At 41.8% G+C, this 18,635-nt stretch overlaps 2 protein-coding genes across 6 annotated transcripts in view; both read right to left on the bottom strand.

Moving 5' to 3' along the window:
* The window catches only part of LOC308328652 (apoptosis-stimulating of p53 protein 2-like), a 53,179-nt gene extending 42,533 nt beyond the window's left edge, over positions 1-10,646 (bottom strand). For all 5 annotated transcript variants that reach the window (XM_080782640.1, XM_080782642.1, XM_080782643.1 and 2 more), the window contains exons 1-2: positions 10,587-10,646; positions 9,941-10,176 (exon numbers count right to left, since the gene is read on the bottom strand). In XM_080782640.1, the coding sequence (XP_080638766.1) occupies positions 9,941-9,967 (27 nt within the window). In that variant the 5' untranslated portion in view covers positions 9,968-10,176; positions 10,587-10,646. The remainder of the gene's footprint in view (positions 1-9,940; positions 10,177-10,586) is intronic.
* Positions 10,647-12,595: 1,949 nt separating this feature from the next.
* On the bottom strand, positions 12,596-17,228 carry LOC308328765 (uncharacterized protein). The gene is made up of 5 exons (XM_080782875.1): positions 17,099-17,228; positions 15,968-16,071; positions 15,138-15,503; positions 13,717-14,441; positions 12,596-13,399 (listed from the first exon to the last, which is right to left on the bottom strand). Exons 1-5 carry the CDS (start codon positions 17,187-17,189, stop codon positions 12,958-12,960), a joined length of 1,728 nt encoding a protein of 575 aa, XP_080639001.1. The 5' UTR covers positions 17,190-17,228; the 3' UTR covers positions 12,596-12,957.
* Positions 17,229-18,635: the final 1,407 nt, after the last annotated feature.

The following is an 18,635-nucleotide window of genomic DNA, read 5'->3' as shown; positions in this document are numbered from 1 at the left end:
AGTAGTTCTCAAACACTCTCCAGATTTTTCGAAAATGTCAAAAAATAGCAAATGCACAAGCTCGCAGCGCGGCACAAAAAGTGACACGCCGTGAGCTTGTATATCTGCTATTTTATAATAGCCAACGCTAAAATCTAAAGTGACACGGGATGCTTTCCCGGTTCAAACTCACTCGCCGCAAAGCTCATCTTTTGACATCTTTTTGTAACTTTATTGATTCATTATTATTTATTGATGGTCTCGCTGGTATATCCACCGCCTAGCAGCGTCCCCGTCGCTAGGTAAGAGCTCGGCTCGCCAGTGGTCCCGTCAATGAAATGAGTCCACCGCCATTACAAGCTCTATCTAAAAACGTTGATGTTAGACAGTTAGAGGCTCATTACTAAAATCGTCGCTACCTCGCCGTTACAAAATGAATGGGCTATTAAACACTTTGGCACTTGCATTGGATAGCTATTCTCCGAGTGGAATAGTAAGAGTGACGACACGCTTTGATCTCGCCTATGGGAACTATCCCACTGAGATAGAATGAGCACTTTCGCAATTCCATTGTTACAATGGGAGTCAACGCTAGTGTCGCCACTCTCTTACTAGATTACTCTGGCTATTCTCAGCCTGTCAATGGACTGTGTACAGTATCTGTCCCTATCAAGTAAAACTGTAAATAAGCAGTCATATAAATGAGGAAGAGAAATGATTAATTTACCTTGTAATAGGAGCAGAGAAAAGTGTCGGACTATTTCAGAATGTCAGGAGAGAGACTACAGAAAAATCCCACACAGAACTTAATCAGTAGACCTTTATAGCCGGTCTGTTAACTTAATTATGACCCCCATCACAATCAGCCAAGCTGGCAGATAGACCCTGACGAAGACCTTTTGGTCGAAACGCGTAGGTCCTGTTATTTATTTGCCTTGCTCATCATCAAATAAACTATTTAATTTTTCACCAAAGACGGAGTGCCTTGGATTCTTTTCTTTTCAAGTCTGCAATTCCCACTTTGACAAGCAGTACAACTTGGAGGAAGGATACCTTTTGTCTATATGGTTTTACCTGTATCACCAAAGAGCACCCATCTAAGAGCCACTAACAGATCCATTCCTCTACCCCCATCACATTCACCTGTATCACCAAAGAGCACCCATCTAAGAGCCACTAACAGATCCATTCCTCTACCCCCATCACCACCAAAGAGCACCCATCTAAGAGCCACTAACAGATCCATTCCTCTACCCCCATCACCACCAAAGAGCACCCATCTAAGAGCCACTAACAGATCCATTCCTCTACCCCCATCACATTCACTTGCTGGCAGTACGATGACAATGCTAATGATTTGTTGTTAATTATGCCACACAAATGTGATGCATTCATTTATAGCTTGCTTACTGCATATACCATGCATGTACCTGCATATAATGTCACTACACACTGTAGTCTACATGTGTGTAGAAAAAGTCAAGTGAAACAAGAACGAGAAACAAACCAAACATTGTTGTTTTATCTCCAATAGGCCTACTGAATATATACGTACTGTATATAAATAATTGCAGGCCAGGGGTAGAGAGATACAGGTCATTCAATCACTTAAACACTATTTCATATACTTTGGCAAGTGAAGTTGTCGTGCGAAAAAGGGTTATGGCTAGATATGCCGCGTGTCGAACAACTGCAGTCACACTGTAGATGAATGCTGGGGCTTACAGAGCTCTGGGAGGCAGCGGGAACGACAAGACAGACACAGCGACAGAGGCCGTCCGCTGTCCTTGACCATGGCTGAGGGGCTTGACTGGGGGGGGGGGGGTGCATTCTGCCCATCACATGAGCACGCACACACACACACACACACACACACACACACACACTCACTTTCCATGATAACACATATTGCTGTGGTAAGCAATCGAGCCAACCAAGTCTTGTTGAGCGAGTCACCTCTGAATGTGATTACTGTGAGTTTATGAGGAGAACTGCACCCTGCACGGAGAATGCTGCGGCAGGATCTCCCCGTCCCGTATTATACCCCCGCGAGAAACATCTCTTGTCCTCCCGGGGCCTAAACACTGTGCCTCAAGACTTGACACAGTTCCAGCACAGAGTACACCTTCAAAAAGGCATGATGGCAAAAAGAATAAAGAAATAAAATAACCCAGCTTACAGTCAGCTATATGCATTATTCCTCTTCATCATTCTCTCTCTCTGCCTCATTGGGGGAAATGAAGGGGCAAGTTAGAAAAGGTCAGAGGTCAAATACAATGCATGGGACAGAACATTTGGGGTGAGGAGGGGGGGGGGGGCATGCAGTTCTCCCGTTGGCTGCAATATTTAGGAAGACATGCAGGAGCAGACATGCTGAAACTGCAGCAAGTCACTATCTGCACTGCAGTACACAAGGGGTATAAATTTATAATCTAACCTCACAGCGTGCAGGATGCTGCTGTTCCTAATCTACATGATGGGAGAGTTCAAACGCTGTGCGTCCTTTATAGCAATGTGCAATACACTGACATTATTTATATCCATACCATGATTATATAAAGACTATCGTCCGGAAGTTTGTAATATCTATAGACAAACTATAAAATGTATCCACAATAGTTCTATTATTCACCTTTCCCATTGACCTTAATTACATAGGCATTACTGGTGATCAAAAAATCTAGTAGAGTACATACTGTATGAAAGCAGCAATAGTAATCCCCACAGTATTGCTACTGGTATTTGGTCAAACATTTAGTGACATTAGATTTTATCCATATCGTAGCATATTTTTTATATTTTAACAACTAAAATATTGTATGGGAGTTAACAGTTCATGGGACCCACCTGGAACTAAATATTTTCAAAATGGGTGTCCTGGCCAAATGCATATTAATTTGTTGTTGGCATATAGAGAAGAAATATCTTTGAACATTCCCCCTACAACATTTTAAGGCAAAATAAATATAGTAGCGTATATTTATTGGCACGTACATAGTCAGCATTGGGTCGGCATGCAAGCATGGCCACCACACAACAGCATTTTCTCGCACCAAGTGGCTTTAACTTCTTTAAAAACCTAGCCCTTACACGCCTTATCGGTCAACTTTTCACCGGTTCACAGTTCAAGCAAGGAGCAAACACAGATTCAGCCCAGAGGGCTTTGCTCAGGGAGCGACCAATAAATATCTTAGAGAGTGGACATCCGGCGCTCAGATTGTGTAGCGTGTGAACTTGGCCTAATTATAATAAGAGGTTAAAGAAAGCAGTCGTGTTTTCACCTGGATTCCTCGCAGGTATCACAGTCACTTTTCTAAGGCAGGGAAACTGATACCTGCTCGGGTAACTCTTGTGATGTGTATTGTCTTTCTCGTATAGGGAGAACAGGTTTGTGTGCAGCACTGCAGGAATGGGCCATCGAGGGACCACACAGACTGCATGTATGCATTTAAAAAGACATGCGTTTAGCATTTATTTAGAGTGTGACGTAAGAGCAAAAATGGTGAGTGAAACTGAACTAATTTTTCATGACAAAAGCTGGATGCTCTGTGCTCAGTGTGCTGAGTCTTATTATAAACACATCATTACATTTTTATTTAGATTGCACTTTACATTTGAAACAAATCTCAAAAGTGCTAAATCATCAGTGCTACATCAATTAAATTATTACGGTACAGCACTTAAGAGACCAGTATATGGTTGGGTATTACAACGTTGCCATTATGGAAATGGTACCAGTCCCAGAGTTATGAGTTATTATTACATCCACCACTGTAATGGGTTTGACTGACTTTTATAATCCATTCTTCTTAAAAGCAGACGGCGGTTCATAACAACGGCCTTGGTGTGCGTACATTTGCCCAGTATCTTCCCGGAAAACAAGCTCAAAAGAAGTGACCAGTTTTACCACTTGAGCTCCATTACATCAACGATTTGAAAACAGACGATCTACAAGCTCACAGCGGTCTGCGATGGGACGCGTTGTGATGTTGTAGATCGGGCCTTGACATGAAAATGTTTTAAGAACCACTGGTTTAAAAAGCAACAGGGAGGGGAACAATCCCAAATAAGCAACTACACTTTAGAAACGAGCCCATTAAAACCACAACCCACAACGACCAATATTTACAAGCAACTTTACAGAAAAAGGAGCTCAAAGTGGCTTATAGTAAGCCGGACATGGCAACACTGCTAGTATCCCCGTCCAGGCGATGTGACTGTGTGCTGCTTACGTAACAACCACAGAGAGCCCCCCCCCCAAACAGAGTAAACACAAAGCCTGTGCCTGACTACAGAGGAAGCCAGCGGCTCAGGTTTCTGTTGACACACACACACACACACACACACACACACACACACACACACACTAAAGTCTGCTTACCCGGAGCATTACCTCATTTTCCCACCTTCATAACAGATAGATTGTCGTGGTATGGTGTTAAGCCTGACATTTTACAGTCTCAAGAAGACGTGTGCAGTCAAAGAGAGCAACACACCACAACTGAATGAAAGTGCAGGCCAGCGAGCGCACAAACTTTCACCTGCTTGAAAGTTGCACACACACACACACACACACACACACACACACACACACACAGAGAATAAATATATTTTTGGGGAACATTCGCCCCTCCTACAAAAATGGCAATGGAGAAAATCTGCGTACAGTATGTTAACTTTCTTTCAGTGAAGTGAGTCCAATGGAAATAGTGTATGACAGACACATATGATTTTATAGCCAAACATTTTCACAAATTGTCAAGAAAACATGCAACGTAAAATATACAAACTCAGCCACAACACGTCGCAAAGCGACACACTAGCTTGTAGACGCAAGGGGAAAGTCATGTATACTCTGTACTGTAGGGTTGTCGTTGGAGACATAATGGGCCAATAAATAAACCAGCACGGAACTGTGGCCTAAAAGGTGGCATATTGGCATCCATCAATCCATGTCGAAAGAACAAGGCTGAGAGATAGGGGGGTGAATTAAGGTAGAGGGTGTTGTTGGACCCTGCAAAGGCTCCACAATAACAGAGAAAAGCATCCCTTATCAGGGTGCTGCCTGCCTGGCTGCCACAGAGCAGGCCTGCACACAACAATGGTGCCCTCCCACTCCCACAGCATGTCGTAAAGATCCCCTGGCTGGCTGGGAGAGGCCATTCATTGTATTCCAAAAACACTGGCCCCTCTCTCTTTACCATCGCGGCCAGCAATTACCACGGCCACGCTGCTGCATTCTATTCTGACCGGCGTCCCGTCGATGGCGTAGCCTGTACCAGCAGGACCAGGGGATATTGTACACTGAGCTCAGACAATAGTTACCTCATAGTCAAACATGGCTGTGTGTGGAGAGTGGAGGCCCCTTTTTCTGCTGATCTGGCCCATAGCTCACACTTAAAGTTAAACGACCATTCTACACCCAGACAGACATGTGTTAGAACATCAACATTTAATTAAGGATTGTAATTTTATGAATGCCATTTTACCCACCTAGGCACCTACAAGCTCACTTGTGGCAGCATGATGCTTTTTCCTATTCTTCCAGTTAATTTGATCCGACACACCTGTAGGTATAGTATGCAATATGCATAAGGAGTTTTTTTCATCCAACCATAGGACAACATTTCTCTTGTACAACGTCCATTTCTCAAATGCTGCTATACTTGGAGACATGTGGCCCTCACAAGTAGGCTAAAGTAATACAAGCACACGAGCGCACAGTGCACACACACATGCACACACGCAGAGCAGAGGGCAGCAGCCAAGGTTCTCGTGTGACATTATGGGAAAGCATGGCACCGTAACAATTTATATTGATATTGTTGTCCATGAAAATGTAGCTGGTCTGGCGTTGACAAACGACTTGTTGTGTGTGAGAGCAGAGCGGATGACCTAGGTCCTGAAGCAGACGGCATTCCCAAGTTCCCAACACCGATCTGTCTCCACTGACAACATGATGAATGCATGCACAGTGTCGCACACTGATCCCCCACATGACTTACTGGAAGGGGAGGTCTGACTCACTGAGCACATATTACACACGCACAGACACTACCTGTGCACAAAATACTGAGGTGCTGCACGATAATGACGCTTCACTTCACGATTAATAGTGTCAGACAAATAATTGCGATGAACGATTTAATTGTCGTTGAACACGATTTAATTGACGGTGCAATATTTCGGTTGCACCGAAACGGGTCGTAGCACCACGAAGGGTTTAATCCGCCACGGTTTGTTTGTATATTTAAGTTAGTTTCCTGTGCAATTTGTGATTACGAAGCCTAAAAGGCAAAAATAAATACAATTTGTAACGTTCCAATGTCCAATGCTAAAAAACACAATTAAATCGATAATGGCAATTATTTGTGTGACAATTAATCGTCAACTTAAATGTGTAACAGTGTTGTTTTTGGCGGAAATTTTTGATTTTAGTTTTAGTCATAGTCTCTTGAATAGTTTTCACTATTTAGACACATTTTAGTCACCTGGAATGTTTTAGTGTTTAGTCTAGTGTTAGTCGACTAAATGTCATAAGATTTTAATCGACTAAATCTACAGTTGATTTAGTCGACTGAAAGGTATTTTGGCGGGCTGATTTTACGCTGAAAATAGCCGATCTACAAGCTCACAACGCGACACATTGTGAGCTTGTAGATCTGCTATTTTCAGCATGCAACCAAGTGTTAGATGACTTATACTGGATCTCTTTCTCGAACAAACAAAACAAAACAAAAAGGTAGGAGCGCACACCAGTAGTGGGGAGGTGCTGACCGCAGGAGATAAAACTTTGACTGAGAGAGGAAAGAGGCCGCAAACACTCCGAAGTCACAATGCCATAAACAAGTTGCCTTCTTCAGGGTATATAAACTAGTACCTTTCTAACATTTTAGTCTAGTTTTTCTTTGTTGACGAAATTGTCAATATATTTAGTCTTAGTTTGTCATTATAGTTTTCATTTAGTTTCCATTTAGTTTTTGTCAGTGAAAAAAGGTAGTCGAAGAAACAATGGAACATTTTTCATAGTTTTAGTCGACAAAATCAACACTGATATGTAATCGTGACAGCCCTACTCTTCACTGACATGTATGGCCTTTGATCCACCTCCACCCACAGCAGGCTAAAACCACTATGTAGTAAAAGATAAAACCATTCACCCACCAACCCAACGATAATGTACTGATTGTGATTCATCTTAACCACTAGAACCCCAGCAAGCCTATTCTGCCAAAAAATAGAAGATCTACAAACCAAAGACATTTTGGTAGATGGTGGCAGCCTGGCAGGCATACCTACCTGATTTTTCATTGATTGAATAGTTGATTAGACAGAATGTAAAAACAGCAACATAGTACAGTCTAACACTTGACTTTGTAAAGAGGGGATAGCAAACAAAAAATGTAGGTCCTATGCCGAAACGTTGCGTTTTCCTATTAATACACTTTTCAACTGCATCCTTTTTCATCTTGCTGAACAGTAAAGAAGGGCCCTATTTTCACCGGTGCCTTACTCCTTATCCCTAAACGACTTTGCCTTATTCTTACCATTTTGAAAAACTCAAACCAGAGGCTAGTTAAAAAACTGACACCCCCCCCCCCCCCACACACACACACACACACACACACACACACAAAACTCCCTGCTCTCACTGCATACACACCAAAACTCCCTGCTCTCACTGTATACACACACCAAAACTCCCTGCTCTCACTGTATATACACACCAAAACTCCCTGCTCTCACTGTATACACACACCAAAACTCCCTGCTCTCACTGTATATACACACCAAAACTCCCTGCTCTCACTGTATATACACACCAAAACTCCCTGCTCTCACTGTATATGCACACCAAAACTCCCTGCTCTCACTGTATACACACACCAAAACTCCCTGCTCTCACTGTATACACATTACACACACACCAAAACTCCCTGCTCTCACTGTATACACACCAAAACTCCCTGCTCTCACTGTATACACACACCAAAACTCCCTGCTCTCACTGTATAGTATACTAAAGAAGTGCTGAGAGATTGGAGAGCCAACTAGCACTGCAGCAAAAGAAACACGAGGCACTGGTGATGACATGGGCACATTTCCAAAAAATCAAGGCTTTTAGTGTAGTTAGTAGAACTAAGAGCTAGAGGTTGATGGGTGGGTTCTCTGAGCACACTAAATGTGTGCAAATAAAATATTAACCCATTTAGACCTGAGAACGATTCTACAAATGCTTTCTAAATTCTGACAGTTTTCAGAAAAACCCATGTTTCTATGTCAAAAACGTCTGGGTTTCCGACGCACTATATCAGTGGTTGAAGTGATTCTCAAGCGTTTTCATGTCAGGGACCCTCAAAAATATATGTAATTGGCCGCCGACCCCACATCTGAATATACGTTGTTCCAGGGACCACCAGAAGCAAAGATTTGACTTAAAATGTTCGCTCTGAAAGAATATATATTCAAAGATTTGTGCCACATTTTCACAATTTTTCTAAAATAGCAGACCTACAAGTTCTTGAACTTGTCTTGTAGATCTGCTATTTTTCAATAGCTAAGGTATAACATAATGCTTGAAACACCAAAAGGGGCTCCAATATTAATAATAATAAAATCACACTCCTGTGAAGTGAGTGGCACTCTTCTTATCATCATACATCACATTCCGTGCTAGCCAATCAGCTGAACACATTCCGTGCTCATCATAGACACAAACACACAAAGCTCTGCATAGGCCCTCTGATGGATAATTTTGAATTATTAAGACATTAATTGTTTGTGGATGTCGTAATCATATGCCCTATGACTTAATCAGGTGCCTTTGTATCTTCATGTCACACTGTCCCAACATGATAAAGAATTGTTTTTCTACCGTTTGCCACAGATTGTATCTGTGAGAACTGTTGTTTCAAAAACAGCAAATGCACATGTGGAGCCTGAGGACTGAATTAAATATACTGTAGCTGGCGGGCGGTATAGCAGCTCAATCTCTGCACATTTCACACATGTAGGTGAAAATGCAGGATATATCACTGAAAACAATACAGGATCACATCTGGCTTTAACTTAAAAGTTTGGCTTTAACTATAAAGTTGTATGTAGGCTAACCATGGTACATGGTTAACATAATACTAATACTAAGGTTAAGTGTAACCCACCCCTTTTAGCTATATAGGTTAAGTGTGGAGTTGGGATTTATTCTGTAGGACTAGTAGTGAGTGAGTAGGGTTAGGTTTAACCTAGCCTTGGAGACCACAGGTGTTTCTCTCTCTCTCTCTCTCACACACACACACACACACACACAAATTTAAATAGCCTACCCAGTAACCAGGTATAGTAGTCGATCTCAAGACTGGCTACACCCCGGCTTGTAACATAATATCCAGCTACAATATGCATACAATGTAGGCCTATCCATCTCGCGAGGAGGAGGGTGTCACTTGCCAAAAAGTACAACAGTGCCTCATTTCCAAGACTTTTCAGTCGTCACACAAATCGAGTATAGTTGGACTTCTACTGTAAAGTCTCATTTCCTGCGAGATGTGTTTATAAGGATGTTATAAAAGGCTAACATGAGAAATATCACCTGAGCTACAGTAGGCTACCAACTACCAAGTCGGCCATATAGCACCGAATGACAAAAATTAGCATTTCAAAACAAAACGTGAGACACCAGAGTGGTGTAATAACCAAATTAGGCAATATTAGGCCCATGGTCGAATATGACATCAAGGTATTTAAACAGAAACTTAAGTAATAAGTTGCTAACGCAGTCCCATCCCGTCCCACTTACTTCTGTCCCTGCTCAAAATGAACAATTTGGATGAGATTCTGTTCTGTTCTTTGGCATCAATATAAGCGACACCATCGCACCAAATGGATTATAATAAAATGGGGCTTTAAAAAAAATGAAATTAGTAGAGTAGTGAATAATAGAGGCGAGATTAAAGAAACTCACCGGCATCATTTTGGCGTCGTACCGCATTTAGTTCTCCTCTTCCAGGCCGAGAACGTTACGGTTCGAATTCCAGTGATCCCAGTACAGTAGACACACCTGCCCTGGCTGGCTGGCTCGGAGTTTCGACAGAAGAATGCGGTCAACCAGTAATCCTCCCAGAGCAGAGCCCGTCCGTATCCAAGAGACTTTCTCCTCCCTGTCCGCTGTGTGTCTGTCTGTCTGTCCCCCTGTCTGTTCTGTTCCGAACACACAATATGCATTGCAGCTTAGCTCAGAGTCAAGTCAACAGAACATGTTTCCATCTTTGTGAATAATAAATACGAGATAACAATAATAATACGTATATTGTCGTTTAGTTTCACTGGGCTACGCTACGCCGCGGACTTGTTGCAACTAACAACTAACTATAAACACAACACACACTGAGGCCTTCTCCTAGCGAGAAAGAAAGTTTTGCGTAGCGGTCGTTTTGAGCATCGTTTTTTTTTTACTGGAAGTTTAATTTGTATTTATTTTTACGTGGCTTGTTTTGCGAGCGCGTTGTTTTGTTTGCCTTCATAGAAACACACACATTAAGTTCGGCTATTCAACTGTTATAAAAGTACTATGGGTGATATAATGGGTAGCATTGAGTGTAGATATTTACCAGAGGTAGGACGCTGCAGCCCGAGCACACACACACACACACACATACACACACAGCAGCCTATCCCGAAGTGAGTGACGTAGTGGGAGGAAACTCATCCCACAGTGGAATGTAAGCCACGCCTCTTTTTTTGAACAAGGCTTCTTTTTTTCCTCCTAAATAGTGCTAGGGGTCGTCGCGAGCTGTTGTTATTAGACCAGTTGACCCTTCACACTAGATGTATGCATTTTCTTTTCTTTTTTCTTAAAAAAAATATGTATTTAGATAAGATTAAGATATTAAGATATTAAGATATGTTTTATAGTAGAGACAGTAGAGATGGGGAGTGATTGGTTTTCAACCTTTTTCATCAAACAAGGCCCATTATTTATTCTGTATTTGAGCCATGGACCACCATGTGACCTATAGCTCAGGTCTGGTGCATAGCTCTAAATCTGCTCTAAATGAACTGCATTAGAGCTATGGACCAGAGCTACATGTGACCATTTCATGAGATTTAGCCTCTCAGACCCAAACTAAAGAATAATTTGTCCACTTATGGTACCAGGCAACAGGCATAGGAAATTGTGTTGACTTCTTTTCTTGAAAATTAGGTAATGCAGATGTTAACAATAATTGTCTCTTGAGAGTGGGTTTCATTTTACACTATCTATAAGGGTCCATGTGGTTACCAACTCTCTCAATTAGACATTTGCATACCTATCTTAGGCTATCTATGACCATCAACCATCATATTATTCATAGATGATATATATACCGGTAGATATAGATCTGACAGAGGGAACCCATCGGCAAAAAAGGAACAACAGCGCCCTCTGCTGTTCGGTTTCTCTGTTACAAATATATCTCAGTCTTGATCCAAGCCTAAAAGGCTAGCCTTGTAGAACAGGGTTAAAATAAAGACAACTTTATTGTCCACAGTCCATTAAATGTAACATGAAATGAACATTAAGCCTTTGGCACACTGGCAGTCAGACAACAATAAAAACATGATTGATTGATTTCATATTTTTAATATTTTATTAACAGTTTGCATGGGGGAACTATGTGGGGGATTAGGTGGTAGAGCTACCAAAATATTTTCTTATTTAAAATGTCCACCTCAGTTGAGGCACGTGGGTAGAATCACTGTAAATCTGAAGTGCTTTTTTTGGTTATGGAGCAGTTGTATATCCTGAAGTGAAGTTGCAATTGTTTGTCTCCAATGCTCCTTACTAGCCTGGTTGGTTGACTATACCTGGGTGAGCTGGTTTCTATCCCAGAGATTCCCATACCAGTTAGGAGACAATATAGTCATATTTCAGTTCTATTTGAAATGTGATTGTTGATAAATGTATTCTATTGCTGCACTTATTGTAAGGCAATCATGCCTAAAATAAAATCTTGGTAGGGACCAACATAAATTGAAGCAGCACCTATTTTTCGATACACATTCAATTTATCGTGTCTAACCGTTTGGCACGTCTCCAGTTAAAATAGAAAAGCTGAAGATTTTATGTTATTCAATGTTAATTTCTTGACCACATTATTTAAACGGAAGCTTGATACATTGATTATCTGGTATGCTATAGTTTCAATGTATACATTATTTTATTTTGACAGTTCATCGTTTAGATTGATGTTCTTGGTTTACTGAGGCACTTCACTGTCTTTTCTTTTTATACCTTGCTTATTGTAAATACCTAAATTGTAATGTCAGGTAATTGGCGACAGCTTCTGGACAAAGACAGCATTTATTCTCAATACAACACATGATTAACAATAAGTGAAATTACTGGGAAATAAAACATAATTTACACTTTACAGGGTATAGGAAAAAAACTGAACATGTGATGCAATGTAGTTATTTAGTCACAGGATCTTGCCAATACTTTTCATTGGTTCAATATTTATAGACCCAACAGACAATCTACAAGCTCACAACATGTTGCAGTGAGATGCATTGTGGGCATTGTGGGTAGATTCAATCTAGCTTGTAGATTCAATGTACAAGCTCACTTGCCTTGTGAGACATTGATGCACAAAGAAACAGAACATTAATTTATAGGGGGGAAAAAAATAACTTGATCATTTTGACCTGGACTGTACAGCAGGCAAAGTTAAACCACGCTGTTTTTTTGTTTTGTGTTTCCTTCTACACAAAATCCAACACTCTTGTCGTGTGAGGAGCCACAGTGATAGCTGTGTGACCCATTTAACCATCAGATAAAATAAAAAGAACTGAAAATGAAACTATTTAACCCCCTTCCCCAACTGAAGAGATAAACCCTGAATACTTAGAGAAGTGCAGTGAATAGAACCGAGTTGGCCCTATACTTGGGGTGCGCTATTTTTCTTTTCATTTTTTTTATCTCTACATCAAATCAATTTGTCAAACAATATCCGACTTCAGGTAGTTGACTGCCCACTGCAGCATGCCTTCCGAGACTTTAAACTTGAACAGCTCCTGCAACAGCCGCTCACGTGCAGCAGGTTCATCGTCGTACGCATTCGAGAGCGGTGTGCCGTCGCTGTGGACAGTGGACTGCACGGTCAACAACACGCTCTCTTCCGTAGACCGTGTCTGCTTTAATAAACCACTCCCTACTTGAGCCCTGGAAACCTGCTGGCTTGCAAACAGCCAAGTGGGAGGGCTGCTGGAAGTGCGGACCTCCTCCCCCTCCTCCAAGGCAGGCAACACGTCTGAATTGCAGTGATGAAACCTTCGCTTCCGTTTCCTCCGTGCAACCTCCTCCCATGTCCCTGTCAGCAGGAGAGGGCGTGAGGAGATCCGAGAACAGCGGCTCTTTGCGTGGGGAGACAGATTCAGAGACCTGCCAAAAGAGGCGCAAAACAGTTAATAGAACTGTTCGATTTAGTTCATTAGAAAATAATAATAATAATAATTTGATAAAATAATCAATGAATAATCTATCCCTATTTCGGGCATGTCTTGTTTTTTTATAGGCGAAACATTTTCCCCCATAACAAATCTAAAATAGCAAATAGCAGAACTACAAGCTCACAATGCTTAGATCGATTTATTGGTATACATTTAAAAAATAAATAAACTGCAATTCTGGATTATTCAATTAATTGGAAAAACGTAATCGATAGAATAATCACTAATAAAATAGAACTTGCAGCCTACCCGTCGACAGATCCCACTGAACGTCCAGAAGTTGAAGAATCGGACGGGGGACTCGGGCGAAGAGTGGGCTGTGGTTTCTGGTACGGGTGAATGGAGCTCTGTTCTCCATTGCTTCGTTCCGGTGTCCGGGAAATGTCTGATGAACCCCTGGAGGATACTTGTGTGCTGGTTGCCAAGAAGGGAACACCCTCCACCTGGGATGTAATCCCGGCTGTATCAGTCGGGGTCTTGGGTGGGATGGCTTCTGGGATTATGGATTCATCCACGCGTGAAGAAGGAGTGCACAGCAGCGTTTCAATGGGTGGAGAAAAGGCATCCCAAGGATTGGTCTCGTCAGACTTTAGTGTATTTTCCTGGGGCGATGTGTCCTCCTGACTGCCAGGGGGAGAGAGAGTCTCCACGGTCTCTGGAGGGAAGGTTTGGGCGTTCAAGTGACCCGCCATCTGATGAACAGCCTGTGAACGGTTTGGTACATCTCCAACTCTGTCGTCTGGGCGACTGAGGAATCCGCTCGGTGTCTCGCTGCTCACTTGTTCGACGGCCTTTAGTGGCTGCTGAGCCTCTTCCTCTGGCTCCGGGATAAGCAGATGACACACAGGGATGACGAAAGGCTCCGCAGACTTGTATGCGATTTGGTCAGCTTCCCAGCTTGTGCATGCGTCTGCGTGGCAGCCGGCTGGGTTGCAGGAGGATGTCGAGGGCTGCAGGGCTGTCAGAGCATCCATCTGTGTACACAGGGTTGTTAAGGATCATGACATCATGAATCGTCGTAACAATTGTGATTAACGATGTAATCGTTCCAATGTGTTGGTTATGTTACAGTTATGTATGTTTACCTTTTTGGCTTTGTGAATTGAAATTACACAGGGCAGATTAGAAGTTAAATACACAGAAATGACAGGTACCAATAGTCTGAATAAATAATGTACTTGCTCAAGGACAATTGGACACTAACTAACTCTGGGAGAGCCTGGGTTTGAAGTTGAACTGGGAACTTTTTATTTCCCAAGTGGCCGCTCTACCTCCTGAGCCACTGCCTGAGCCACTGCCACCCCTATAACCAATTAAAACTGGGAAAATATCTGTGTCATTTTAGATTTTAGTTTTTCAGAAAACTCTTAGGATTTAGAAGATTGGTTTAGAACAGTGGTTATCAAAAATATCAGATGCACTGTACTAGCTCACAGCACTGTACATCACAGCAGATGTACAAGCTTGCAGTTCTGCAAGCTTGTACATCTGAAATCTTGTATCTTGAATAATTTTAGCATTTTTTGCAACACAAATCTTCTCTTCTGGGGGGTCCCCAATCACCATGGCACAAAACATTTTCAGATGGGGACGGTCCGTGGTCAAATATACATGAATTTGGGGGTCCGTCCTTGGCAGGTCAAGTAAATAAGTGTGACACGCCTGCCTACCTGTACATCGCGCAGGGCGTCGTGATCCCACGTCCACAGCAATTGGGACAAATCAAAACCATGCTGGGCATTCTGAGACCCATGAAGCGAGTCCTGCTGGTGGGCCAGTCTCCACGTCTTACAGACGTGCTGCCTCACAGAGGCCAGAGTCATACAGGGAGGGGTTCTGTCTTTAGGCGGTCCTGCCGCCACGGTGGCCAACTTGCAGACGGACAGGAAGAAGCCGCTCCTGTCCTGCCGTGGATGCGCGTAGAAGTCCACACGGCACTGCACGTGCACCGTGCTGTGCACCAGGGTGGACTGACTGTCTGTGTCCTCTCGTTCCTGGAGGTCCTCCAAGGCAGACGCAGTTAGAATAGCCGGCACCTGACAACAACAACAGCGGTGGGAAGGTACATTATTTGTTGGGCTATCAGGCAGAAAGTACTTATTCTCCATATTTTAACTTTTAGTTTATTCGTAAATGAACGCCCTACGTGATCATACCACAGTGTCACACAAAAGCATCAAGAGTAGCAATGTTGTACATATGAAGGTTCTTTCCAGCCGACAGACGTTTTACTTTAGTACAATTTTGAGGTACTTTCATACTGTTACCTACTCCACTACATCTCAGAGGCAAACGTTGCAATTTCTTTCTCACTCCAATGAGTTTAATCCACAAACCAACGCTTGGTTCCCTCTGGAATGTTCATGATGAAGATTCAGAGGGACTGTCGTACAGTCAGTGTATTTTTGTTTCTTTGTGAAACATTTGACACTTTTATTTAAGTAAACCATCTGCCATGATCCGAGTACTTGTTCCCCCCACAGGTACAGTACGTACGTACCTGTACGACTCCGTCGGACAGGAAGATCAACTCTGTTATCCCCTGCTGCTGCTGCACTGTCTGGGCCTGAGACTGAGACATGTGTCCTACTCCAACCACATGAGCTGGAAAGAGATACATTTAGGTTAAAACGAAGAAAAACTAATTGATTAAAAAGGTGTTAACACTTGAACCCCAGCATCCATATTCTGGGGGGTAACAGGTACGGTCGCCCCTTTTCCATCTCGCCCCACTACTCTACATAGCTGTAAATAACAAACATAATTCATGTCAAATTAATTCATATTCATTTGTCATTGTTAAGTTCACTCTGTATATCCATGGGCATAATAGCATGATGATGCCATTACACAACATGGGCTACATGGAAGAAATGTGTTTAATAAAACGAAAACTCCTAGAAGGTACTAAATTAACTTAATTAAGCAGTCACCGTCTCTGTGACATGTTGTTGTTTCTAAAAATTGTACACAACATAGAACCTGGGAAACATAGGGATGACCCCCACATCATTGTCAGCCCCCCCCCCTTTTTTTTCTCCATAATAACATGTTAACTTCTGAACTGTCCACAGCCTCCATGGTTGAGTGGGGAACATAGAACCTTTTATAGAACCTTTTCTTAGTTATGTGGGGAACATAGAACAACCTTTTTTGAGTGGGGAACATAGAAGCTTTTTTGGGGGGCTGGGTGAGTCGGGAACATAGAACCTGGGGAACATAGAACCTGGGAAACATAGGGATGACTCCCCTCACTGTATAAGTTTCTTTTCCCTTTTTACCTCCTTTATGATGAAATCCTGTTCTGTTCTTTGACTATATAAAAGTGTCTATTTGTACGTCTCTAAATGTTTTGATGAATTGAACATGGTGGACCCTCTTGTAAACAAGTGTAATGCTTAATTGGGTCGTCCACTCACAGTTAACAGTCTTTGTATTGAGTTTGTGCTTGAAATGTACTGTAATTCTGCAAACTGTTAATAAATATTTCAATCAATCAATCAATCAGACCATTTTTTTCTTTTCGCACGCAGATAAGTAAGCCTGGGACCGACGCTACACTGGACCAGGGCTACGTTGAAAAGTGGTCCTTAATTGACCTTTATCAATAAAACATCTAACTTTAGCCTACCTTTGAGCCGTCGCCTGTTTGTCTGCTGATCGCTGCCATCATAGCGGAGGATACATTTTTCTATCCATGGCTCAAGTTCTGATCGAGCCATTTCAGTCAAAACAAACGTGTGTACAAACGGTTGGACTTGGATGCATCTATCAACAGTTTTACATTTTACCCGCGGCTTGCTGATTTGTAGCGGTGTAACTCTATCTACAGTCCGAAAAAAACATTTGCAAGGTTGTATGGTTCCTTCCTTCAAGACAGAAATCTGAACTTTTAATGAAGTTCAGATAAAAAATAAAAATGCATACGTTTATTGTTGTACAAGAAACATTTAAAAACTGTAAAATAGTTGAATGTCCCGAACATAAGTGAACATAAGTGATCAAAAAGAATAATCATAGATGACAGTCCTTAAAAAAATATATATTAATAATACAATAATACAACTCCGCGAACGATCCATCGAGATTTCACCCGTCATAATTGATGCATTTGCAGTATTTGATGATGACGCCTGCAAGATATATGTTCTTTTACAATAAATCTTCATTTTGAGATGTGATCTGTTTTGTTTTGTCATATTTGAACAATTTCCACTCTACTATTAGGCCTACTAACATTAAAACCTAAGTATTTTTTTTATTATCCTATAGTCTAAATGTCTGGGAAGACAACAACAATCTTAAGCAACTGCATGGGGCATATTTACATTGGCATAGGGGAGGGTGATCACTAGCACACTGGCATAAGTGTGAGAGAGAGGATTTTTCTTCTAAAAATAAAGAAATATTATTATTATGTTTTTAAGTCAAACTGTTTGGGAGGTGCATGGGAGAGGATTAGGAGATGGGACCAGGGTCACATCTTTAGGCCTGTTATTACGAGTGGGGAGTCTATGAGCAGGTTAGTGAATATATATCTGGGAAGTGGGAACTATATTTAATAAACTCACCTTTCAGTCCAATGCAGATATAATAATTATCAAAAAGGAAAGACAATGGCTCTATCTTCTCAGGAAACTGGGAAGTTTCAAATTACAAACCCTGACCAAGTGAGTATAGTGACCATAGTCTATAACTCTATACCGGTAGTTAACTTAACTAACACTTTTAACATATAATCTCCTATCTTGGTATGGGAATCTTGAAGCCAAGCCGTATCTCTCTCTCAGAGATCGAGAGAGAGATTTTTACCTGTAGCCTACTATATTTTTACCTGTACTTTGAGATTTTTACTGTAGGCCTACTTTTAAACAGAGAGAGAGAGAGGGGGGGGGGGGGGGGGGGGGTCAGGACAACCGCTTCATAACCAAAAAGGCAATTCACCCTTCATTTAATCTCTTACCATCAAGGCTATTTTAATGCATTGTGAATTATATTAAATGAATTGAAGGTGCCCCAATGGAAACATGACAATAAGCCTAGGCGTCCTTGTATTGGACTGTGCTTTTGTCTGCAAACTGTTAAAGTATAAAATGAATGGTCTTGAGTCTTGACAGTCAAGACCACTCATTTTATACTGACTGACCATTCATTTTATAATTGAGTCA

The sequence above is a fragment of the Protomyctophum bolini genome, assembly GCF_963924005.1.
Source record: "Protomyctophum bolini genome assembly, chromosome: 14".
Taxonomy (NCBI): Eukaryota; Metazoa; Chordata; class Actinopteri; order Myctophiformes; family Myctophidae; genus Protomyctophum; species Protomyctophum bolini.
This window is presented reverse-complemented; position numbering and strand designations above follow the sequence as displayed.

What these genes read in the sequence shown, in the direction of transcription:
- LOC308328765 (XM_080782875.1), bottom strand. Translation starts at nt 17,189, where the DNA reads ATGGCTCGATCAGAACTTGAGCCATGGATAGAAAAATGTATCCTCCGC. An exon ending in ACGCCCTGCGCGATGTACAG is followed by an intron (nt 14,442 to 15,137) that starts GTAGGCAGGCGT and finishes CTGTGTACACAG; the next exon opens with ATGGATGCTCTGACAGCCCT. An exon ending in TCAGTGGGATCTGTCGACGG is followed by an intron (nt 13,400 to 13,716) that starts GTAGGCTGCAAG and finishes CTCTTTTGGCAG; the next exon opens with GTCTCTGAATCTGTCTCCCC.